The sequence below is a fragment of the Centropristis striata genome, chromosome 19 (genome assembly GCF_030273125.1).
Source record: "Centropristis striata isolate RG_2023a ecotype Rhode Island chromosome 19, C.striata_1.0, whole genome shotgun sequence".
Taxonomy (NCBI): Eukaryota; Metazoa; Chordata; class Actinopteri; order Perciformes; family Serranidae; genus Centropristis; species Centropristis striata.
Window position 1 is genome coordinate 10,633,226 of NC_081535.1, and position 26,438 is coordinate 10,659,663.

General features: G+C 39.9%; 1 protein-coding gene across 1 annotated transcript in view; it reads left to right on the top strand.

Annotated features, from left to right (window-relative positions):
- Window positions 1–988: 988 nt before the first annotated feature.
- The window catches only part of si:dkey-112m2.1 (transmembrane protein 132C), a 196,321-nt gene continuing 170,871 nt past the window's right edge, over window positions 989–26,438 (top strand). Inside the window, exons 1-2 of the mRNA XM_059358067.1 lie at window positions 989–1,320; window positions 1,711–1,925. Coding sequence (XP_059214050.1) covers window positions 1,856–1,925 — 70 coding nt within the window. The 5' untranslated portion in view covers window positions 989–1,320; window positions 1,711–1,855. The remainder of the gene's footprint in view (window positions 1,321–1,710; window positions 1,926–26,438) is intronic.

Here is a 26,438-nt window from a genome sequence, read left to right on the forward strand (position 1 = left end):
TCTTCTTCTTCTCTTGTTCTGATTTTTGGTGGAAATGTTCCTATTTCTTGTGAAACTTCTGAACTATATCTATACACATGGCTAAGAGACAATGTGACCTACATTGTAATGACTTAATTAATTATTGTCTGCACCAGCATATATACATGTTTCTATTTCCTGGTGCCGTTTAAGAATTGACTGCTTCTGCTGCATATCACCACATTCAGCCCACAGTGTGCTGAAAACAGCTTGCATCCCTGCAGCACTTCCTCCTGTCTGACTCAGAAGTCAGAGAGCTCACTGAGGCCAGCAGCTTTGCAGTCAGAGGTGCCCCATAGGTGGCACTGTTGGTTCTCATGAAGGACCCGTGGCACAACAGGTTGCACTGCTCCTCTCCTTCTCTCCTCACTCACTGGACACTAATGATCCATCCACGTTATGGGAGTGGTAAAATACAAATGTAATGTGTGCTTTTTTGTGTCATTGATAACCACTTGAACCTGAGTTTGGAGCAGTTTAATCATGGGAATGGCTTTGACTTCATTGCATATCACATACATTAGATTTGTGTTATGTATATTGTGAATGATAATGGAAGTGGATATGACAGGGAGCTCCATATGCTGTTTATTGTTTGATTATTTCTAATTATTTATTAAATAATGCCTAATGCTGGAAATAATAAAGTGTTTTTCCTGCTGTTTAGATAGTGATTATGACTTACCTGCAGCCTCTTGCTCATTTTAAACCATAAATGTAATTAAACTATAAGATGGGGAGATCCTTTCTTATTTGCCATCAACTTTCTTTTCTCAACGATGAAAAAAAAAAAAAAAAGCGCAATCCCCATGTGATATGAGCCGGGAATTGGATGGCACAATACTTGCTGACGTGACGCCCGCAAACCCTCTAATTTGCCAATCCAGCCCGGAGTGCGCGTCCCGTTCTCCCCCCCACCCCCCTTCGGTTTCTGCACCAGCACTCTCCGTGTCCACAGCCACAGGGTGCAGAGCGGCAACAGCTCCTGGATCACCGCCGCCACTGATCATCTGTGTACGCTTCTTCTCTTTCCATCGCGTGGAAAGTTGTAGGACTATTCGCCAGACACTGAATGCGCATACATGTCACTTGCCAGGTGATTTGGATCGCTGTCAATCCATCACTCTATGAAAAAGAAGAGGAAGAAGAAAAACCACATAGCTGCGCGTGTCATGAGATCTCTTTGGGGGACTTTTCTTTTTTTGCTCGTATGAAAATATTCCAGCCTGAGAAGAAGAATTTTTCTGTCAGTGTTGGATGAGAGCGCGGCGCCGGATCCTGTGCAATAAGAGAAATATGGTAAGAAGCAAAGAAAAAAACACTGCACTTCTTATTTACATTGCTTTCTGTAGAATAGTGGTTATTTTACAAGCCAAGACATAGAGAAAGAGAGAGGGATGATAAAATCCTTGACACGTTATGCACACATTTGTCAAATATTAAACATCCTGGGTGCTGTAGGGTGAGATTTGGTGACAGGCGGTTTGCTTTTACGCACCCGGGGGCACCTGTTTTATCCTCAAAAATTGAGGTTGAGGCAACATGAGGAATCAGCTCAGCAAGAGAGAGAGAGAGAGAGAGAAAAAAAAAAAACCCATGTGAGAAGTTGATTCATTACATGTGCTATACATATTTTGGGAGAAGTGTGGACTTCTGGCACTGACTGTGCGTTCATGTTTGTGCTGGCAGGTGGTGTCGCGCGGAATACAGCTGTTTTCTTTCAAATGGAGAACTGCTCAGAGAGGATAAATTGCGTGCAAAGTTGTGCAGCTTTCTGCTGAGGGAGTTATCCATCCCCACCACCACCACCACCACCACCCTCCCCCGAATAAACATGAGTCCACGGCGAGACATGGGTGAGACACTCCGGTGCGTGGGACTCACCGCGCTTCTCCTGTGCACAGGTAAGACCTCCAGCTAATGCCAATGTGCACTTGTGTTCACACAGCACCGCGCAAGAATTATGGAAATGAAAGGTAATGGTCACAGCTGTAAATGCATCAACCTTTACAGAAGGGTTTTACTCAGTGTGCAACATTTAATGAAATGCTAATTATTTCCTTTCAAAGAGAAGACATATGTGATTTATGGGACATATAATTAGCTCTAAGCTGCTGTGGCAGAATACAAAATGACTTTAATATTAACATGAATGAACTGTGACAGTTGCCTAGGGAGTGTGTGGGTTTGGGTGTTGTAGCAGCACTTAAATGGGATGCAGAGTGTGTGTGTGTGTGTGTGTGTGTGTGTGTGTGTGTGTGTGTGTGTGCATGTGTATTGTACTGCAGAGCACCAGGAATAACAACAGGCTGCAGACACAACCCAGAAAAAAAAAGAGAAGTGCAGCTTCTTGCTAAGTTTGAGCTATGGTACACTTGGAAAAACTTGTGAGTGGGAGAAATGTATGTATTTGTCTGTGTGCACCTGCGTTTTGGGGTTTTCAGTGTATATGTTTGCTTGGGTGTACTGTGTCTTTTGCAAGGTGTGTGGGCTTGCGCTAACCCTGATTACAAAGAATGCATAGGTAGACAAATGTGTCATGTGCTTTTATACCTGCTGTTTAGCTGCCAATTAAAAATGTATGAACACCGACTACGACCATCAGAGAAATATATCTTTGTCACTGTTAGACAATGGAGAAACACTTAGTTTACTGTGTGTATTTGCAGGGATCTACTTATTTTATTAGTGCTGATTTATCCATCCTTCCATTTGGTTATGATCACAATTCATTTTAAAATGTCATTACTGAGATCTGGGCAGCCTTAGTAAACCTGATTCTATGAGAAATAAGTAGTAAGAGTATCTGAAAAAACAAAAGTGCCAAAAGCACTTGTTGGACGATAAGCCAAAAACTGTGGTTAAATAAAAGCACAGTTACTTTATAAATACCATGCAAACAGTGGAGCACAATGTTGTTCTTTGCTAGCAAGACAGCGTCACAGTGACAATTTAACACACCAGGAACTCACTGCACCCAACCACTGCACATAACCAATGGCACCTTTATGAACAGGTTTACTGAGGCTATAGTCGGAGACCTTCAACTAAGGGCCAGGGCCGTCACAAGCAAAAGAAAATCTACAAATTGTAAAATGATACGCTTGGACCACTGCGGCCATGAATAAAATTGAGCCATTAAAGTCAGGAAGTCACAGAGATTTCCTGTGAATAGTTGAGTTGAGTTTAATAATAATGATTGTCAGCACTCAGTCATAGCCAGAGGAAAGTAATTGGCCTAGCATTTGGCCAATTATGATTAAAGTTATTATTTTCTGACTTTAAAATGAAAAAAAAAAAAAAGATTCATGTTGAACAGTTTCTATACAGGTCTATATGGTAAAAGACTATTGTGAAATTATGTGCTTTACTATATATTTTAAAATTGGAGCTACAATTTGGTTGATTCAACATTAATAAACATTTACAAAGTGAAGTTACTCTGCAAATTAAATTACAATTCATACAAATGCAATCCCAGGCTTAAGTCAGTTGATTAATGAAAAATAATAGCTGCAAGACAGTGACATTGTGGCAGTTGCATGATCAGCACCATGGACAGCTCTACCAAGACAACTCTCTCACTGATCTTTACCTTAGTACTGGCAAAAAGAAACAAATATTTTTAAGCACCCAAAAGCTGGAAGACAATTCAAGTAAACAACTTGCAAGAATAATATGATTGTGGCCTACTTGCTACACTTGGATGGCTCAGGCTGGGCCTAATAAAGCTGCAGCTGGCGTTTCCCAGATGAATAGAATCTCCTCAGTAAACTGTCTTTGCACTCTGCCTTGCATCTTAGACAAGCCAGGTCTGTTTTGGTGCCAAACACTTGATTTATTTTGTATGTTTTGACCTGTTGCTGGCGTATTGTTACTCACATTGATGAGTTCCATGTTCTGGGCCCTCCATTTACTGTGAGGTAGCCCTACTATTACAGAACAAACTGTCATATTTGAAATTTGTTTTTTGTATTGATAAAACAAACAAAAGATACAACAACTTAATTGGTGAGCTTTAGACATGCTGGTGGGAGATTTAAATGAAGACAGGCTAGTTGTTCTCAAAACTACACTGCACTCTCTGTCTGTAGTTTCATATTTGGGTTATCAGTACAAGTGAATACAGTGGTGCAAATTGAAATTATTACCCGAACTATTATTTGTTGAAACATTGCTCAAATTAGCAGATATACTTCCCGGTGCAACAGTTTGAAAGTTGAACATTTTGGGTCAGTAACCTTAAGATTTGTTGAAACAAACATGTTATTTAACTTGGTCTAGTGGATTATTTCTACTGGACTACAGCAATCAACTTGATGAGTAAATACTGTCATAACTAGGGCTGGATATTGTTTAAAAATATATATACTAGTACCAATACCAGTACCCTTAAAGTGATACCGATACCAAGAGAGTACTTCATTTGATACCTTATTTTTTCTACTTCATTTGACATTTTTGGACATTTGGTTGGCATCTCATGCTCGACTTCACCACACCACAGACTGTATGGCTTGTAGCTGCTGCAGTCGTAGTAAGGAAGTGGGACAATCACATTAAATCACATTGAATCACATTAAATCGAAGAACCCTGTGGTAATTAGTTCCAAGACGACCATAAAAATAGCTTAATTTTGTATCATTTCATCGAAAAAGTGGTGGGAAAAAAGAGTTAATTAAAATATTATTGGGAATGTGTGTCGGGGGGAAAAAAACAGCGACTGGCTATTTTTGGATATACAGGTAGACTAGAGATTGATCCATATCTCACTGCCTCTTGTCAGCCAGTTAATCTTTGCAGGTGAAAGTGTAGAGGAGGGAAAAAAAACAGATTCCATCCTGTCAGTCAACCCCCTGGTGTGCGGAGTCTCAGAGGATATTATAACTCTCCAGCCATCTGATTGCTTTCACTGAGAGGTTCCAGGTTGTCTCTTTGAGACTCACACACTGACAGGCACATAATGTAGAGGATACCTACACACACACTCACATACTGTCAAACTGGCCATCAGGATATTTGGAAATAGTCCATATAGCCTGGCATGCTATAGGACAAGATGCAGTTTTTTAAAACATGACAGATTGGTGGAATCGTCATCTCGGAAAAGTTTCAGGGGTGAAAAATTGCCTAGTTACCACTTCACAGTGAGGCAAAGTAATTAAAGTTGCATAATTAGTATTTATTCTGCACCAAGTAAAGGGAATATTAGCTTAAATCTGGGTTTAGAATGCAGCAACTAAATTGTAACTGCTTCACTTTCTGGTAGATGAAATGCAAAAAAAAACCCATACTGTATACCTCTGTCGGTAATTGTCTGCACACTGTATAGTTTATATCACCTGTTCACAAAAGTATTTGAATGCCTGGGATAAAGGGCACCATGCTTAACAAGAGTGGGAGGATTCCCACTCGGAGCTCGCCTGCTCTTTTGTATGTGTGTGGGCCTGGACAGAGTGGATTGGGATGGAAAGTTGAAAAGTTATAAAACGAAAAACACATTTAGCCTTAATTTAATAATAGCTCTTTCTCTCTCTCTCTCTCACACACACACACACACACACACACACACACAACCATAACCAAAATCAAAGACGCCCGAGGCATTTAAGAACAACTAGTAATTTCAGATGTCTTATCCCTGCTACCTGTTCAGCCATGCTTGTAACAACCTAAATGCTGGAAGGTTAATTACTTACAATTACTAGATAGCACAGGAGGCTAATATCATCAATGTTTATTAAATCCCTATTGCCAGATAAGAACACAGTAATTGGACCATTCTGCAAACACTCAAATTATGTTTATTAAGTTGGTATTTAATGTCCAATGTTTCCTAATTAAATTATCTTTACGTGACAGGTATGATACGGTAAAGGTAAAGAAGAAGTTGGGTAATGGTGGATAAACTTAGTTATGAGTTATGATTATGATTAGGCAACTAAATCATTGGCCAAGGTCAGGGAAAGATAGTTAGATGGTTCGGATGAATAAAAATGATGTGATGGGAGTTCAGCTCTTGTCACTTGCACTAAAGTCAAGCACACTACATGCTTATCAAGCACCCCGACCTCCACAAAATCACTTTCTGCCTCTTTACATAAAGGAAACACTACTTCATGCATTGGAACCGAATGTGGGCAAATCATGAGGTCTATTATTTCCTTGGATATTGGGCTGGGTCATTTCATTTCATATTATTCAACAAAGAAAAAACAGGCAGAGAAACTGGAGCAACGTTATACTCTTGAACAGTCAGACTTTGGTTTATTATACATAAAATATGGAGAAAAACAGAGATCACAAAGAATGCAGTGTTTTGCTAATGTGCATAGGAAATGTAATGATCCGTATTTTTTTCTCTCTAGGTCATTTGGCAACAGGTTTGCATCACTGTAACACCACATGTGCATTAATGGCCCTCAGGCAAAGCATAAATGATAGGCACCTGTATTTTAATCAGTGGAAAGTTTATATCTGAAGAGTTAATGAGCCTGTTAGCAAGTTCCACATGACTCCAGAGAGTAAACATAATGCATGAATGCTGTAGCAGGGGCAGAGCCAGACGTAAGCATTAAGGGCTTAGCCCAAACCTAGGGGTGTCTGGGAGCAGCTTTAAGCACTATTTCTCAAGCCATTCCAAATAATACAATGCCTAACAATCAGATTTTGGGAAAAAAAATAGTTGTTTACCTTCTACAGCCTACATTTTTAATCTAGTTGTTCACTCATGCCACAAGACACTTGTATGTACTGTTGTTGGAGTAGTAGTGTTTTTTTTCTTATCTTAGGAAAGGGGTTTGGGTGCCTAACCCTAACAATTGTAACACAAACACACAAAAAAAATTAAATACAGCTTTTGTGATGTTTAAAAACAAACAAACCTCAAACTTCCACCGAGGAGAATGGGTTTCCCATGTGAAAACAATGTAACTAACAAGTAAATATTGTAACTTCCATGGCTCATGGTTTGTAAATTACGCTTTTTTTGCGTCACTTCCGTTGTCTACGTAACTCCCGTTGTCTACCTAACTCCCGTTGTCTACGTAACTCCCGTTGTTTACTCCCGTTGTCTACGTTACTCCCGTTGTCTACGTAACTACCGTTGTCTACGTAACTACCATCGTCTACGTAACTACCGTCGTCTACGTAACTACCATTGTTTACTCCCGTTGTCTACGTAACTCCCGTTGTTTACATAACTCCCATTGTTAACGTTACTCCCATTGTTCACATAACTCCCGTTGTTTACGTAACTCCCATTGTTTACATAACTACAGTTGTTTAGGTAACTCCAGTTGTTAACGTAAATCCTGTTGTTTACACAACTCCCGTTGTTTACTTAACTCCCGTTGTTTACTTAACTCCCATCATTTACTTCCGTGGTCTCTGTCACCCTCATAACTTCTTCACTTCCGGCATTTACGTACATTTATTAACTGTTAAACTGTCTTTTATGACGCCTTACTAGGAAGTTTTTTACCCTAAACCTAGGTCACTGGTTTTGTCGCCAAAATACACCGAAACTGCAGCCTTTTTTACAACCGCGAACCGTTTGTGTATGTACGATCTGCGGTACCGTGAGCCCTGAAATGCTCATTTTCACAAATGTTCATATGTGTCATTATTAGGTTGAAGTTTTAGTAGTAGTAATGTAGAAATACTAGTAGCATTGAACAATCCACCATGACAATGTTAGAACGGACCGATAGAGGGTGATATTGTCCAAGTTATAGAACTTAAGCTATTGTTTTGATGATTTTGCATTAGAAAACACTCAGCCCCAGAAGCCACCCACCTGCTCCGCCCCTGAACTGTAGCAAAGCAAACTTTGATGCTATGTCCACACTATCTTCCATCTTGACTTCAGCTTTATTTAGTCTCTGTGCTGTTTGAGGCTGTTATATTTGGTTGACTGGTCAGAGTTCAGGGATGTTTTTTAGTCCCGGTCGGTCCCTGGCTCTAGCAAACCAAATAAATGAATTGTCCCTTTTAACCTTTTCAGTTGCCCTGTTTGTTATTCTGATGAATTCTCTTTCACTTGACAGGTAATACTTCTAAAATGCTTGCACCAACTCGGAAAGGCATTTTTTCCCCCTCTGTGCTTCAGTTTGAATGTTTTCCTTACAACATTTCATCACTTTGAAAATCACCATCAATAACCTCGAACCAAAGCAAACTTAGGGCTTCAGACTAGAAACAGGTCAGACCTGTTTTTCAAAAGAACAGATTACCAATTGGAGTTCACAGGACTGAAGTTAATATCTGGGTTGTATTTAACAGTCTACTGACATAACAGGTGAAAATCTTAAGACTTAAATACAGATTATCATGCTACTGCAGGGAGAGATGAAACCTGGAGTGACCCAACACACACATTAAGGCTGTGAATCCAAACTGGCTTCTACCACCAACAAGAGAGAAAAGTCTCATGGGACATTATCTGTTGGTTTTGAGCATCTCCTGGTTTCTTTCTGGGAGGGGGCTGGCTGAGGGTAGCAATTCTGCTTACGGAAAAATAAGATGCCTATAGAATGAGCTGACTTTGTAGAGAACTCTCGTATGTAAAAAGTCTCTATTTTTCACTCGTTTTCTACTTTAATGGTTCAAAAGGCATTTCTGTGAGCTGTAATGTTCATTACCATAAAACAAGCACGAGGATACTTGTCACTGGAGGCCTCGACTGGGAAGCTAAAATTCATTCTGCCTCTTAAAACATCGTGGGTCTTTCCCACAGCAAAACAAAGTGTTTGACTTTCCAGAGGCAAAGTCAAAGTTTATCACACTGCAAAGAACACATTTTGTCTGTAAAGCAAAAGCCCTCCAGACAAACACACATTTAATAATAATTTACCAAAATCCAGTGCAAAAAAATGTACTACAACTGAATGAGAAGCTGTATTTTAAAGAGATAGATGAAGACCAGCTTGCTCCGTATGACACTTTATTTTACACAAGGCTCCAGAGAGCAGCAGAGGGAAACGCTGCACCGGGGAGCCATATGTCATATTATATGGGTCATAACACACAGACACAAGCCATAAAGTTAAAGGTCATGTAAAGAACAGTGTTGAGTAAAACCGTAGTACAAACCCAAATTTTTTGCCTGCTTCAAAAAGCTATCATGTCCTATGGTCTGGAATAAAGTAAAGTGGATTAGATTTCATTCAGAAACTGAGCCACTTATAGTTCTAAAAGATACACAGTATACGCCAGCTCTGTTAGTATGAAAGCAGCTTGTACTGTCTGAATTAATGAGAGAGTGGTGTTCTGTGTCTTTGATGAATTACATTTAAGTCAATCTATTTGAGAATCTCATGAACAGTATTGAAACTACTTCAAAATATCCAAAAGGGAACCCAATCAAGCTTGATCTCAACACTGTTTAACCAAAGTACTGTTAAACTCTTTTTAATTTAAGATTCTCCTAATGGATTAAGAATTCTTAATAACACATGAAACATTTATTGCACATATTTTAGCTAAAGTGTATAATTTTGTGAAACTGTTTAAAGCCTCAGTCACTTATTTTATGAGCCACATGAACAAGCTGGAAAAACGTATATACTTACATAATATAAATGTATAAAGTTGTCACAAGAGACATGATAGGCTGTGTTCTGGTGGTGCAGCAAAAACCCAAGAAATCCCAGTCATTTGAATGGGGGTAGTGTGTTTTGGCTCCGGTGGTCAGCCCTGCAGGGGAATTAAACGGCAGACAAGTTGAAACAGACTCAAATTTTGAGGAAAGCAATCCAACATCTCACTGTGGCGGCCAATCATGTAACTAGTGACTCTGTGAGAGATTACAGTAAAAATCTCTGCCTGTATCGCTGCTGTGAGAAGCGAGTCCAAAACAACTTTCAGTACCTACAGGGGCGGCTTTTGCTCAGTTGGTAGAGGGGTCACCCACTGAATGAACGCAGTGTAAAGCGTTTTGAGTGGTACTTAAACAGTTAAACAGTGTTGAGATCAAACTTGATTGGGTTACCTTTTGGATATTTTGAAGAAGTCTCAATACTGATCAAGAGATTCTCAAATAGACTTTCGTAATTCACTGAAGCGCAAGAAAAGCTAGAAATAAATGGACTGCACTTATATTGCGCTTTTATCCAAAGCATTTTACACTATAGACTGCGCTCATTCACCCGTTCACACACACATTCATATTGGTGGCCGAGGCTACCAGGGCACACTGCTGCCACCTGCCACCATTGGGAGTTAATTCACACACCGATGAACGTAGCATCAGGAGCCATTTGGGGTTCAGTATCTTGCTCAAGGATACTTCGACATTTAGGCTGCCATGGTCTGGAATCAAACCACCAACATTCCGATCAATTGGAGAACGCTCTACCAATTGAACCACAGCAGCTCAAAAGTATGAAAAGTGCAGTCCAAGACCAGGTCCATTTACTATTTATGATTTACCTCACTAAGTGTGTTTCCTGCAACAAGCTCTAGAACTAAGCACAGTCCCTCCATATTGCCGCCACAGGGAAAGTTGTTCTGGAGTATCTTAAGTCATATTAAAAAGCGAGAAGTCAGTTTTTTATGAGCATTCATAGTTTTCCAATTCAAAGCTATTTTCCACTTGATCTAATTTGATGCAAACAAAAGTGGGCATTGTTGATGTATGAAAATTAAATATTAATTTTCCCTTCAGCTCTATTTTGGTCTTCACCAACTTGTGAGAAATAAACCACTATCTATACACTTTTCCACTTGAGAGATTTTCAGCAGTGGTAGTTGAGACCATAAGCTCATTAGGGTCATTTTTTTTCATTGCCTTTCATGCAATCTGACTTCTTTTTGCAGTCGCCCTCTACTGGCCATATGGAAGAATACAGGTTTAAGGCACTTCCACATTGGCTTCACTTTTCAGACAGCTTGCAGCTGGTTCTGGGCTACTTGTACTCTGGCTTGTTGACCCTGCCACAGTGAGTTGATTCTCCACACCCACAACAACAGCAAGCTGATAACAGTGTTGCTGCTATGGGGGATGATTGCTGCGGGTTTGTTGAGTTTTGATGCATTCATCTACCAGCAATAGCTATTTGTCTACACCTCTGTTTTGTCAAATGTCTTACATTATATTTCTCTGTATTTCACCTCCGTAACAGTTTATCTTAGCTGGTACACTTTGTTTCCGAAAGATGATGGCTATATATATATATATCATGAATTGGTTTAGCTGAGTACACCTGACCTCACTGACAGTGTTTTTCCAAGTACAGGAAATGCTACATTTTGTTCCATCAATCAACATCTCAGTCCTTGGGTCAGTGGACACCCCTAGCGATCAGGATCCACATCCTGAGTCCCACTTGTGGTTAGATTCACACAACAAAAGCCCTTTGGTTAATGCGTGAGAAAAATAGTGGTTTGAGTTATGTTGTGTGATACTTCAAATTATTTAATTTATTTATTTTTCACATGATATGTGCCTAAACATAACCATTAACAAAAAAAAAAAAAAAACATCGGAAACATGTTGCATCTTGCATCAGCATTTGCATGTTTTGTTGATACAAAAACCAAAAAGCATTATATTGTTTATCTGTCAAATGCATTTGCTACAATTAGTAGTGTATGAATGTAAAGGTAAGGTGACAGGGTTGGATTGAAATGCTTCCTCCCCTGACAGCAGGAGACTCATGTAAAAAGCCTTACCATGGCAACTGTGGAGATACAGTACTGAAGCCACAGAGAGTGAGAAGAAAATCAGCATTTCATTTAATATGACATTTTTTCTTAAATTGTAAAAAAACACATTAATCAGAAAATAAGAAACATTCTAACACAGGCACAAAGTGTGTGAGTTATGCCTGGATGACCCAAATAAGCAGCTCTTCTTAGGGGTGCTGACACCAAATGCCTTTTTGGCAATGAACAATTTTTAATTGATTCAGCGGATTTCAGGCAAATCTTGCCCCCTGCTGATGCATCCTTTTCATCCACCTGGCAGACCCGCTCTGAGCATCCGAAGTTCAAACACAAGCAGGAGCACACCTCATACCTCCAAGGCTTTTTCTATGCCATCTAGTTTGATACAAACAGAAGTGGCCGTTGTTGCATTATACAGGTGCATCTCAATAAATTAGAATATGATGGAAAAGTCAAAAAGCCCCAACCAAGTATTGAGTGCATATAGATGAACATACTTTAGGCCAACATTTTGATATTAAACATTCTGTTTGAAATTGTTGTTTTTTTTTGTTATATTAAAAAAAAATTGAGACACTGAATTTTAGGTCTTCATTAAATGTAAGCCATAACCATTACAATTAGAAGAAATCGAATAAATGAAGATATGAAATGTTTAATTCTGTGTGTAATGGATCTAAATAATGTGTTATTTCCACCTTTTGAATTGAATTACTGACATAAAATAAACTTTTCTATGATATTCTAATTTATTGAGATGCACCTGTATCTATGGTAAAGACACAACACTTTGGTGAAATGGCTGTTTTATCAGCATTGGCTTGGAAAGAAACTGAAATGGACAGTCAGGGATTTTTTTCTCTCCTTAGTTAGCTAATGGCATTAGCTGATGTCATTAGCTGCGTAAGCTAAGTGATTGACAGGAAATGACTTTGATGTTGCACAGTGATTGTACTGTACAAGGACAGCCTAGCACTTCCCTCTGTGCTGGGAATTCAAATTATAGGTATAATGCTGTTTTTTTCCCCAAGAGTGTCCAGTGTGGTCATTCGGTTCACTTAGTTGTGCTTTCTAATAACTAACAGCAGTTATTGATGACAGCTGGAAAAGGCCAGGCAGGTCCGGGGCTGCTCGACTCAAATGAAAATACTGAGGCATGCATTGAGTTAAACCTGAGAATTCACAAAGATGTGGGCTTTAGACAGCATGACAAATGAGGGGGGTTTACTCCTTAACTATTCCTTCAGTTTCAGGATATGGTCATTTGCTTTCCCTGAAATCCATAGGATGTAATCCACTGGGGGGAAAAAACGTGAAAAACTGTCTTTTTCCCCCTCCACAGGTTTTGCTTTACAAATAGGATCAAAGGCGGAAAGGATAAAAAGAAGAATAATCGATATATGACAGCATTAAGATGAAACATTGCCCTGCTTTCCTTCTTCATTCAGAGTGTTTGGAGAATTGGGAATTCAGCGCGCCCAAGCATGGCTGGTGCATGAAGATCCGTGCTGATGCACCCCGACACACATAATCACACAGAAACGCACGTGCGCAGCATCACTAAAGCTTTTGTGACACATTGTAGCTGTGCACTGTAAACACACGCACACACAGAGGCACACACGGACTCATCTGCTTGGGCAAACAACTTCACAGCCATCCAACTGGGAAAGGATCGCACTCTGCGGGAGGTCTGGAGACAATTAGCATAACTAACAGAACACTCAGCGCACTCCCAGCAAATCAGATGGAAATGAAACAGAACCTACGCAATCAGAGCGGAGAAAGAATGTTAACAGCATTTTTTGTCACTTCCTGTGTGAAAGATTGACAGAGAGAGATCATATATTTATCTCGCTACACCAGCTTCGGTCCCACAAGACAGTGGAGGAAGAGTACGTGCTCTCCTCTCTTACAAGTCTGTCGCTTGGGCTCCAACCTCCCCGCTGAGATGGCCTTGCACTGCATCACTTTACGGAAGAGTGGTGCAGAAGTTTTTGCAATAAGTTGTCAGAGAAAGCCAATTACATTTTTCTTTTCTTGTATTCCTGAAGAGACTTCTGTCATTTTGTGTCACTTCTGTGTGTGAATGCCGCAGGTACTGAGGTGGAGATGATGACAGTGGTGATGGGAGAGTTTTTCTGCTGGTGCCGTTATCTGCCCAGGTCAGAGGAGGGAAGCTATTGCCTTGGTGTTTTTCCTTTTTTTTTTGTCCAGGCATGATGGATCACAGTGGAAATGGTCCCCGATGGGCGGCCCCGGTGTGAAATCTGTTTCTGTAGGCTACACAGCCACAGTATGCAACTTTTCACTGTCTCTCTGTCTTGTTATTGCCTGGTTCATCTTAGGGTCTGATTCTGGTTAAAAGTTGTTCCTTATTGACTGATTTACCACACTTTTCAAATGTTAAAGGTCTTATATTGTAAAAAGTGACATTTCCATGCCTTTTTTTATTGTAAAGCAGGTCTAGGTGATATATAAACACTGTGGAAGTATCTAGCCGCACACAGCAGTTATTGAGAAACTGTGCCTTTAAGCGAGCCATCAAGACTTAAGTAAGGTTGTCACAATGTACTGAATATAGGTAGAAAATCCTGCTACAGTGCCGTTACAGTCATTCCCCAGCTGCAATGATGGTGCAGAGACTTAAGAAATACTGACGAATCAGAGCAGACTGCCTCAGTTCTCAAGAGGGGGGCTTAAAGAGACAGTAGCTAATACGGAGCGTTTTAGACAGATGGGGTATAAATGTATATTCAAACAGACAGTATGAGAAAAGCAACGAGTTTTTTAAACATTAAAGCATGTAAACGAATCTACTACAATACGCAAAGTATGAGCCAAAAAAAAAGAAGTAATATGTCCCCTTTAAGAAATGAGAAAATAACCAGCCTAGTACAACAACAGTGGAAGAAGAAAAAAAACTCTCCACACAGACAGGTGATTTTAATTTCAAACTTGATAGACATTTCGGAATTGAAACCTGAGGGGAAACTATTCCACACCTTTAGGAATGCGGTTCCCAAACCAAGACTCAATTCCCATACCAATTTTCAGCAACACTGCCTCAAGAGAGGTAAACATTGCTGAGAGCTCCATCCAATAAAAAAAAATGTATTAGCAATAGGACTTCCATCTTCCGAAACCTATATCCATATAGGTGTTAATGCCTTGACGCAGTAAACCAAGTGAGGCTCTGAACACTTCAACCTTAGTGATAAATAGATTAGAATAGCCTCGGCACCTTTCAGACGTAATAATTGTGTAGTATTTGCTTCAGATGATCAGAAATGTGCAGTTGTGCATGTTACTTCTGATGCCAACTACATCTGTGACAGTTTGTATTCTATATGTTAATGTGCCAACTTTGCACAGTTGCTTCAAGAAATTTTTAACTTTATAAGTTTGTGTGGGTCGAGCACAGTTTCATATATGGATTGATTGCCTTTCAGTGGCTGAATGCATGTATGGTTTACTTGTTCGGGTGACACATTGGCCAGAGAAAGGAGATTCATATATTGATCGATCTGTGGGCCCAACCTGAGCTCAAAATTGTGAGCAGCCATAATAAACTGTTATTGGTCAATTTGTAGTTCACATTAAATGTGCTGATGGCCAGTTGGTAGGCCCTATTAGGTCAGAAAATTGTAATCTGTGCAGCAGTGGAACAGATGTCACCACGGAATGAGAAAAATGTGTTTTTGAGCATTACGAGCATTTGAGCATTTTGAGCAACAGTGTGTGTGTGTTAGTGTGGGGATTTGTGGATGTGTGTGTATTGATGTAAGAGAATAATTTTGTCATAGCTTGCCAAAAAAGGAATCTGTAATCACATTCACAATAATCAGAAATGTAGATCCTCACATATGGTCTTCTTTATTGGAATCCTCTCATATTCCCCCTCGCTCATCCTACTCATCTATCCCCTGCTTCTTCTTCCTGCTCTTCCTATCTACCTTTCTAACATCCTCCCCCTCAGCTTCACATCTTCATCATCTTTCTTCTCTGACTTTCATCTCCACCTCTCTCCTTCCCTTTTCATTTACTGTTTTTATCTCCTTTTCAGTTACAGTTTCTACCATGAAAGAGAAAAGCTAAATGTACAAATAGAAATATATCACTGGCAAATTTAACTAAAAATTCAAAGCAAGGTATTTTTTGCCAGCAGCCTTTCTTCAAAACGGTAATATCTAGGAATGCTTGAATAATTCTGACAAAAAATAATATAATAATATAATCATCTCCATCTGTAAGTTTATATCAGATGATATAAAGGATTAGAATTAATAAGCCAATTCACTTTCTTGCAGGAGTAAGATAAGAAGATCAATACAGCTTTCATGAGGCTACTGACAGCAGCCGATTAGCTTAGCTTAGCATCAAGACAGAATAACGGAGGGAAAACAGATAGCCTGGCCCTGCTTAGCAGCACTAAGTAGCATGACTAAAGATTGCATATTAATATGTCTTTTCATGTTAGTTTAAAGTGTAAATATGACATGTTGCAGCCGTTTCCCTCTGCTTTCATTCTTTACGCTAAGCTAAGTTAGCTGACTACTGGCTTTGCCTCCATATTTATAATGAGTAGAGTTGTAACGGTAGCTACAGGACATTCGTTATGCTCTGTGCACAAACCTGTCACAAACCAGTCAATTAGCGTATTTACTACTCGTACATGTGGGAGTTTTAGCAGTAAAGTTTTGAAAGTGCACTAGTAGCATGCTAGTCAGCTTAGCGTGGTTAGCTGGCTGGGTCAAGCTCAATGGACACATTTTTTTGTGTCTAAATGTATGGAGACATTGTTCAAATGAAGGCGAGTCCTTTTACCAACAGCGTTCAGACAGCCTCCAATTGCTAATTCAGCCCATGCCTGAATAATATCAATTACACAGAGTGTTATTATCACTGCGTATATGTGGGTTCACTTGACCCTAGAGAATACTGATATGAAGCATATGGTAAAGTCCTTGGACCCCACTACAACATGCCTTCAGTGTTAGAATCATGGCTAATGAGCCACCATTGCATGTGTGCATTTCTCAAATTAAATGTAAAAATATAAATATATTCTGTATTTTTTTGTTTTCCCTGCTGTTCCGAAAACTAACCCAAGACCTCAGAACTGAGGTACATACTGAACCATGAAGTCTGTGCACTGTAAGACATCTATAATAACAGTTATGTTTGTTAATGCACCAGTTTTTAAAGTACACATAATGATGCTCTGTCTGTCTGCCGGTGTATCCTGTGGTTGTTCTGTACTGGATTGATTTTATTGAAGTATAATTTTGATTAATCTAACAATAAACATAATATTAATGCATTCCTTTGTAACTGTGTTCCTTTAAATGACCTATATAACTGTAGACCTCTGCCTGCATGTGCCAGCAGTGACCTAGTGTTTCATACTCCTTTGCCCGTCAGTGTTATGATCTGTCTCAGCTCTGCTTAATGTCACATTTTATTAGCCTTCACTTCATTTGGTGTCTTGTATGTCATGCTTTATTTTTTTTTAATTCACTCCCAGATCTTTTATCCACATTTCCACTTTGTCCACTGCATCCACCGCTCTGTCTTCATACATTCATTACTTTTACTCACCCGTCACCTGTGGCCTTTACTTCTCCTTCGAATTTAATTACCATGGCTAAGCGGACCGACCAACATACATTCTCACCAGAATCAATCTAAATAGAAGAGGACTGGCCAATCCACTGCCTGCTCAGTCTGGTTGCTCTGACTCAACCAACAGACAAAGTGAAGAGGGCAGTGCTTGTCGCACTAAGCTCTGATTTTTCTATTTTCTTTCTCTATGTGCTTCCAGTGAAGGGCCACCGAGTTCTACATAAAGAGAGCAAAATCTCTGCCTCAATTTTTGAGGCTTTTCGCTCATCTGGACACTGTTGCAACACTTGTCAGCACACAGGAGATTTGAAAGCTTTGGCAAACTGGTTGATCAGATTACCCCGAATATCTGATCACTTATAGGCCATAATGTGTATTTTGAGCGATTTAATCTGCGCTTAGCACATGCCCCGCACCCTATCCAAGGCAAAACCAGTGATTTTACGATGTCTCTTATTTAGTCATCCTGTCCCCGTTTCCCTCATGAGCAATATAGTGCTGTGCTCTGAGCATGCCCAGGGCCAGATCTGGGCCCAGTGCCCCAGTAATAGAGGATAAATCAGTTCTTAAAAGGTCCATATAGGGGGGAGCCGAAATGTATCCAAAGCCAAAGGATTTAAACAGAGACATGAAATCCCCTTTGTTTCGCTGTGGGCATGAATCTGAGTGAGTGAGCCTTCTGTGGGCTCTTGGTGCCGGTCTGGGGCCTCTTGAGTGCCAGCATTTTCCAGCAGGTAATTGGGCCTCTCTGAGCCAGTGTGTGTGTGTGTGTGTGTGTGTGTGTGTAATCTCCGTGAATACAGTGAGGATACAGGCCCCCTTGCCTTCCAAAAGAAGGAGTTGAGGGACACGTGCCATTTTTATTTAAGGTAACTGATGAGGTAGACAGCTGGACTGACGTGGTCCACTCAGGTCCTAACACTCCCAGCCTGAGGTGTGATTTCTATCGGCACATTCATTTTCTTTAGTTTGTCATCCTCCTGGTTTGGGCCCCAGGTGGGACTGCTTGATAGATTCCCTGGACACTCAAAGACTCAAAGATTTTTTGCTTTAAATAATTAGATATAAAAAGAGGCTTGGGATATATCATCATCTCTAAATGATCTCTGTGGAGCCCCCCCCCCCCACCACACACACACGTTTTATAAACGAGAACACAAAAATATGCCAAGCTCCAATTCATCTGACAACTTGCCATTTCTCTAATTGCTCAGGTCACGAGCATTCTTCAGACCAAAACAAATCTAGTCTCAGGAGATGAAGGAGCTCCAGCAATATACTGACGTGTGGTAAACAAGAACCGACAGTACAGTATGCTACATGTTTGCCCTTGTATTGCATTACAATCTTTGTTCTACATCTCGCATGCAGGGTGCAGGATCAGATAGCTTTTCTCTATGCAGTCACTGTCTGTCCTACACAGTTATCTGCAGCAGCAGATGTGCTTTTGTTTAAACTATAACAGTCGGTTAGAACAGACAGATATCGCTGACTCAATGTCAGACACAAACAGCATAAGACACAATGTTGGAGTTGTTAACACTGGCTGGATTGTTAACAGCGTATCAAATAGGGCTGATTACTGTCTCGATTAATTACATTTCTCTTGATTAATTCTTAATTATTTTGCCTTTAAGATGTCAGAAAATACTCATTGGACCAATAGAGCAATAGCCTTTAAGGAAGACTTCCCCCAAAATAATATAAATTGTTTATTGTACTCTTCATCTCTCTGGTCTTTATGGTCCCACAATATCTTATCCATCAATTAGCATTAAGGAGAGCAGAGCACCCCAAAAAGCACATCAATTCAATCATATTCAACAAAGTCGAAAGAAAAGACAGTAAAAAAGGTAATTAAACATCCAAAAACATTGCTGAAGACTCCTGCAGAGAGTTATTCCAGTGTCTTGTTGTTGGTTCATTTCTGCATAACTATTCTTACAAAAAATAATTTCTTGTGAAGGAATTTGTTGTCCACATTCATGCACAACAAATTCCCTCACAAAATGAAATGAAATGATTTTTTAAGCATAGTTATACAAAAACAGATGTGTTTGGATGTCCATGAACCAACAACAGGAGGAGGAGGAGCAATGGTTGGGCAAAAACAGGAATTTTCAGACAGTATTTTGGAGATTTAATAACCGTTTTTACTGTCTTGTTCAGTCTACACCAAAGTTTGTTCGCTTTAATTCTTTGGGTGCTCCAAGTCGCCTTGTTGTAAAATAGGTAGAACACTCTTTCTGGTGCCACACACAGCCTAGGGAGGTGAGTATTGTATACAATTTATTTTATTTTTGGGTGAACTATTCTTATTCCTATAATATATTCCTATATATTTTTTCTTCATAAATGACAGCATGATTCTAAGGATGGCAATGTCTCTCGGTCAGTCGGTAATTTGTTAAGTACACTGTAAAAAAGAAACTGTTGTTTTTACGGTAAAAACCGGCAGCTGGGGTTGCCAGAACTTTACCGTAATAAATATGGTGCAACTTTTTGTTATATTACAGTAAAATTATATTGGCGCTGGTGATTTCACGCTAACGGTTGCCATTTTATTCCATATTTTACCATAAAAAATTTTTTCCAAGTTTTTCCATCAAAAGAAATCGTGCTTTGCCATATAATTGACAAGAAAATACTTGCATAAATTAAATATTTTATCATAAAATATTACAGTATATTTTTGTTATATGGTGTTTAGGACATTAAACAGTGAGAAAAAGTATTTTTACAAAAAATAAATGCAAAAATTACAGTGATGCTTGTATATATATTACAGTATATTTTTACGTTGGAGTATTTTACAGTGGAGTATGTGTATGTGTATTTTTCAAAAACATAAAAAACTAGAAAAAAAAAGAAATACTGTTTTGGCTGATATATACATTTACGGTGTTTCATTGTTACTGAAACTGAATTAACCCATTTATCATTTTACGGTCTTTTACTGTCATGGTTTAGCAGTTTTTCACCATAAAATCTACAGACATTTTTTACAGTGTAGCAGTGCCATGCCCATTCAGAGCATGCCTGTTCTGAATTATCTGCATCGTAAGACTTGAAGAGAATGCTTGGAGGTAGCGGGTGAGATGCGACGAGCTCACCTGCAGGCGTACGCCACAAGCACACGTCGACAGTGTTCGTGTAATTACTCCCACTGCCAGAGGGGGGAGACACTAGATCCGCACTGCAGGTTTAAATACCCTGGAGTAGAGCGAGGAAGCAAAGATTTGCAAATCCTTTAAAGCCAAAATCTATATTGAGAAAATGACTGGTGGAAATGTTCAGACTACCTTTCATCATCCCGAGGAAACTGCGGCTCGGTACCTTCAAGCTCTTGCATCAAACGCTTTTCTCCTCTGTAGTATATTAACTTGTCTCCTCATCTTCAAAACATGTTTGCTCCGTTCGATTTGTCCGTAATGCACATGACTATTATCTTACCAGTCTTCGGTTGGATTTCCTCACAAGCCGGGATATACCTTCAATCTGTAGAGCTAATTACTACCACTCCCATCCCTCTGTTGTACGGGGGCAGAGGTTCTTTCATATGTAGATTTTATTAAATTATGCCATAGTGAGCTCATTAGATTGGATTTACATTTAGAGATGTTTTTGTGCTCCATCCCCCCCCTGAACCCTCTCAACGCCAGCACTGCAATCACACGATTCTGATGACCTGACATTTCCCGGACAGCTTTTTCCACCGCGGCAGCACTGCACGCTCACAAAGTCGTGTCTGCTCATCAAAGCTAGGAAATGGCACCATGCTGCTTCTAAATCCACGGTTCACTTTGCTATATTAAACACTCTCATGGTTTTGTAATGGGTCGAGCTGGGTAATTAAGTGGGTCAGAAAGCAGATCAAAGGCCTCTGGTAGAAACAGTCAGAATTCTGGTCTGTATTGGCTGTGAGGGGTCAGGACACCAGGTTTCAGTCAGTCAGGGCTGGGCCATTTTCACTCATCCTCTCTGCTGTCAGGCTTTGGGTTTTTTGATCAATGAGTAGGAAATAAATCATTCCTATATTCTTAAATTCACACATTAAGCTGAAATCTTTTCCATAGAGAGCTACAATAATCATATTTGTTAAGTTATTTTGCTCAAGGGCTTGAGCTTTATGGTTAAATCTGCAGGATGACTGACTGTTTCAGGTTAGCTTGTTTAAAGAAAGCAGTGGATCTAATAGTGAGGAGAAAAAAAATTAGAGAGGTAGCCATCAATCATAAACCCCCGTTTTTCCTGCTGTCAAATTACCTCTGCACCATCACACCACCCCCGACTGCAATTTTATAGCAAAAGAACACTTTATCTTTCCAGCTGTCAGAGGAATGATCAGCCTGTTGATTATGACGTGAGCGTTGCGGTATGCCGATTAACTTTCACTGTTCAACATTTAGGGGATGAATAAGCCACTGCAGCCCTGCAGAGCATACAGCATGCAAAGCATGCAGGGATAAGGTATGTGTATGAATATTAACATCACAAATTGTCGCTGCATTTCCATTTGCTCGCACCTTTTTCTTTCATAATGATTTTTTTTTTTTTGGCTGATGTGATATTACACAGGAGAATAATAGCGGGAGAATAAAAGGGAGGATTGAGGGCTTATCTGGCTCTGCAGGTGTGGTATTACAGGCTTCTCAATGGGAATCAGACTTGTGGTGTGAAGTATAAGCTCCTGCACTGCGGAGAGCATTCTGTATATAATCCCAGTGCACCTTCCCATAACTGGGAGCTGGGACAAAGTGAAGGGCACACAGACTGTTGGCGGCATGACACTGACAAGCGGCCACTGAGCGGGGGGCCACAAGTGCTTGTCGCGCTTTGTGTTGCTGCGATGCTGCCAGGGAGAAATCTTCTCCAAGCCAATGTAAAGGATGCTTTTCTCCATTTCTTTCAGTGTTAAAAAACACACAAAAGAGAACTGGTTGCTTGATGATTTAGAGGAGAGAAGCCCTAGGAAGTCTCATTTTACTGTACTGAGAAAATAAGTGTGGCCGAAACTATTATCCCAGTAAATATAGCATTATCTTCAAACAAGCTCATTATGTATTATTAGTGATGTAATACATTTAGATTGGATCATCCTTCAAAGCAATGCAGGAAGGAAAAATGAATCTATTTTCATCTATTTTCATTAAATCTATTTTTGTGCCGCAGTGTTTGGCTCAGCTAATCAAAAATCAGACCCAAACTTGTGTTATGTACTCATCTATTTTCATTTCACATTGTGGCAAAATGAGACAGTGGATCTGGACCACTGAATATTCAGTGAGTCTTTGTAGACTAATTATAATGTGTGTCTTCATAAACTTGGGGACTACATGCGGTGACTGAATAAGGCAGAGCAGAAAATAAATTGATTTCTTGCTTTGATGCAGCTGTGTTGTGTGCGCACAAGTGTCTGATGAGGGGCCCGGGTGAAATAAAGAAATCTTAGTTTTTATTTCTTTTGTATGTTAATTTAGGCCAGCTACAGTGCATCGCATCGTGTCGAATCCCTGCCTCAGCACAAGGAATCGCGGGGAATCTATTCCGGGGCGGTGATGAAAAATAATGGAACGTTTTATTGGTGCAGGTCATGTTTGTGGTGTTGCGGCATTGTAATGAAGAAGAATGTTGAGGAATGTTGCGGAGGTGGAACATTAAAATGCCCCCGGCAGGTTCTGCTCGCTACTGAATGGGAAATGAGTCCATCATGGGGAAAGCTCGCTCAAAACAAGTAATGATTAATGTGAGTTTGAATGTGTTTGCTCACGTGTTGGCTGATTGAGTATGTGCAACATGTCTATAAAGAACACACAAACATCAGGACATATGCATACAAATACACTCATATGAACAAATGTCTTCAGTCTCATGTAGTTATTCAAGCATTCAGGCACCACGTCCACATTTATGCACACACACACACACACACACACACACACACACACACAGATAGATAAAGGCCTGTCACAATAATAAGCGCCAAGAGGGGGTCTTTGCATGGAAAACTGGGTTTGTGCACAAATTGCTCTCATGCCTCAAATTTATATGTTAAACACTTCACTTGTTTTAGAGTTTTCTTCTAAACATTTAAATCAAACCTGTGAGTTTATTTCACTCACCCCTGAGACAACAAGCTGGCCTAATGGATAAAGAGACCGCTCATGAATGTCAATCCAGCAAAAGTTGAAACTTTAAATAGAAGCTTAAAAAATGGTGCATTTAGAAATTTCACAGCAAAACATTGGCACACTCATTTTGAGACATTAGTGTAATTAATGCAAACAAATGAGACGATTAGATCTCGGCCGATATTCGCTTCTGTTTTGCATTTTAAGATGTGAGTGAAATACAATGAAGAGGCCGGTTAAGTTTTGTGTGGTAGCAGAGAGTCGATCAAATTAAACTTACCTTATAGAAAGGCCCTTCCACTGAAAAAGGTGTTTTTTGGTTTGTGTTAATGTCTCTAAGTGTTTTCACATTCCTCTGAAGGGGAGATGTCTTTGCACTTTCTACAATTCTACAATCTCATTTAGCAGATGATTTATCCAACATGTGAGTAAGTGCAATGGGTTAAATTTGAGTCCAATAGGATGTAAGTGCTCTCAGGCAGTGCATAATCCGTGTAGATTATGTGTGAAGGTGTTCAGTCAAGAGCTGAGTCTTTAGTCTCTTCTCAAAGATTGGGAGGGACTCAGCAAATCGGATGGAGTTCGTTCCACTACTGGGGAACTACTTTCTTACAATCTAAGACTCATACGCACACCTGAAACCTCCAGAACAGACTTTTCAGTACAGAAAGCAAAAACACACTAAACATCATGGCAGATATTATTGTATATTACTAACTACATACTTACTACACGTACACCACTGATACATCTGTTAGTTCCCCATAGTGATGCAAAACCAACAAGATCTCCAACCTAAACGACAGATCATTTGTCAATACCACCCATAGCAACACATATGAGTGTTTGTCAAAATGACCTATATGATCGATTTGCGGGTCCAGGTACAGAGTCGATCATTCTAAAAATAGCACACATCATTATACATACAGGTAAGGTTCGCTGTCGTAAAAAAGGCTGCAGTTTCTAGGCTACAAAACCGCTGACCTAGGTTTAGTGCAAAAAAAATCATGGTACGATGTTGTAAAAGACAGTTTAAAAAAGTAAAAAAATTATGTAAATGCCTGAAGTGAAGTAGTTCTGAGGGTGACGTGAGACATGGAAGTCACATAACAAACATAAGTTACATAAAAAAATGTGATTCACAAAACATGAGCCAAGGAAGTTATGTAAAAAGTAGTTTACTTTTGTTTTCACATGGGACACGAACCCCGTTCTCCTGGGGGAAGTCTGCCATTTCTTCGGAGTGTGACATATGCAATTTGAAAACAATCACTTCTACTACGTCTACAAGATGGCGGCAGAGGACGGTCTAAAATGTAAATATGAGTCGTATTTTGCAGCCTGTAATTAACACTGTAATCTGCAGATTGGGAGCTGGACGGCTGGCTCGCACTACACTTTTACTGTCAACCTAGCGCGAGCAGCAGTGGTGAACAGTGCACAAGCTCAGATCCAGAATTTCTCAATGACGGATGGGAAAACCATCATAGCAGAGATTGCTCTACATTGAAATGTGTCTGGAGGACAATTAATCTCATCACACAATTACCAAACTTCTATTGTAACTTGAATAGAATATTTTTTCCTGAACTACGTCTGTCAGCCTCTCATACTTTCAGACATTATTGCCAACAAGCTTGAAACAAGTAACGTAAAAAGAGAAAGCAGTGATATGATCAGCTATCATTGGGTCATACACATTACATAAGATGAATAAACACTTGATGAAAACAAGATCCTACAAGGCCAACAACAAAACAACTGCTGCATGAACCTCTCAGTGTCTCTGCAGCAAAACAGAGCCAGAAACAGCCGACTGCATCCAAGCAACTGTTCCTTCGCGAGCCCTGAAGTTGTTTTAGTCTCACAGTGCCTGCACAAAGTAACCACACTGTCTCCAGGAATACTCTGTGATGAGGCTTCTGGGTTACAGGACAGGACCACTCACACAGCTGCTGCGTACATATGTGACATGGCCCAGGACGTGTTGTTTTCACTTGTAAAGCAGGGAAGAGCCGGTCCACATTCTGCATTGCATCTAGTCTTTATTTAGCCCTCCCATCCTTCTACAGGGGATATGCACGCACACACACACACACACACACACACACAAACACTGCTTTCTCTGCCTTCCCTTGTCTCAAACTCAGATTGTATGGAAATGTTGAATATTTTTACTGCAGCTGAAATGTTTGTGAAGATGTCTGGAAAGAAAGTCTGACCAAAAAGAAGTACAAATACTGTGTGAGGTCTGATTTTACTGAAAAGCACGTAATGAAGACAGCAAGGCTGTCAAAGCTAGGGCAAATTCCTGATAATGCCACTAGGTGTATTGTGATGCATTAACGCAGTTTACCCAAAGTTGATTGGCAACTAGCAATTAATGGAAACAGATATTCTGAACAGTAAGTTCAGCTACAAAGCCCTGCCAGTTCTTTGCAGTCTGTGTGAACTGAGTTACCACTGGAGTACATCTAGTGTTAAATAAGAACAAAGCTAATGCAGACTGTCCCAGTAGCCGCAACATGTAGCTTGCAGCAGGTCAATTTACATTGTAGAAGACGAAGGTGCATGTAAAATAACCACCACTGTAGCAAAGACACACAATTTGTATGAAGACTAAACAAGTAGTGGACGAGTGCAGACTATTGGACTTCACTCTCCAATCACAGTTACCTCAGGCAACCCGAGCAGCAGTGGGAAACAGTTACCTGACATAACTCTAGTTCTATGAATAATGTATGATCTATGATCATTGGTTTCCAAGAATACATCTACGTACTTCTGCATAAAGCAAGCATATTTGTCCACTCCAATGTTGATTATGTTAAATACTTTAAAAAAAAATCTCCCATCATGGTACATTTTGAGTGTATAAAAAAAAGTTTATTCATTTGCAATTAACTTTGACAATCATGCGAAGATTCAGGATTAAATATTTTTACTGCACTGACAGCCTTAGAGCACACCATATCAGAAAAAAAAGGTTA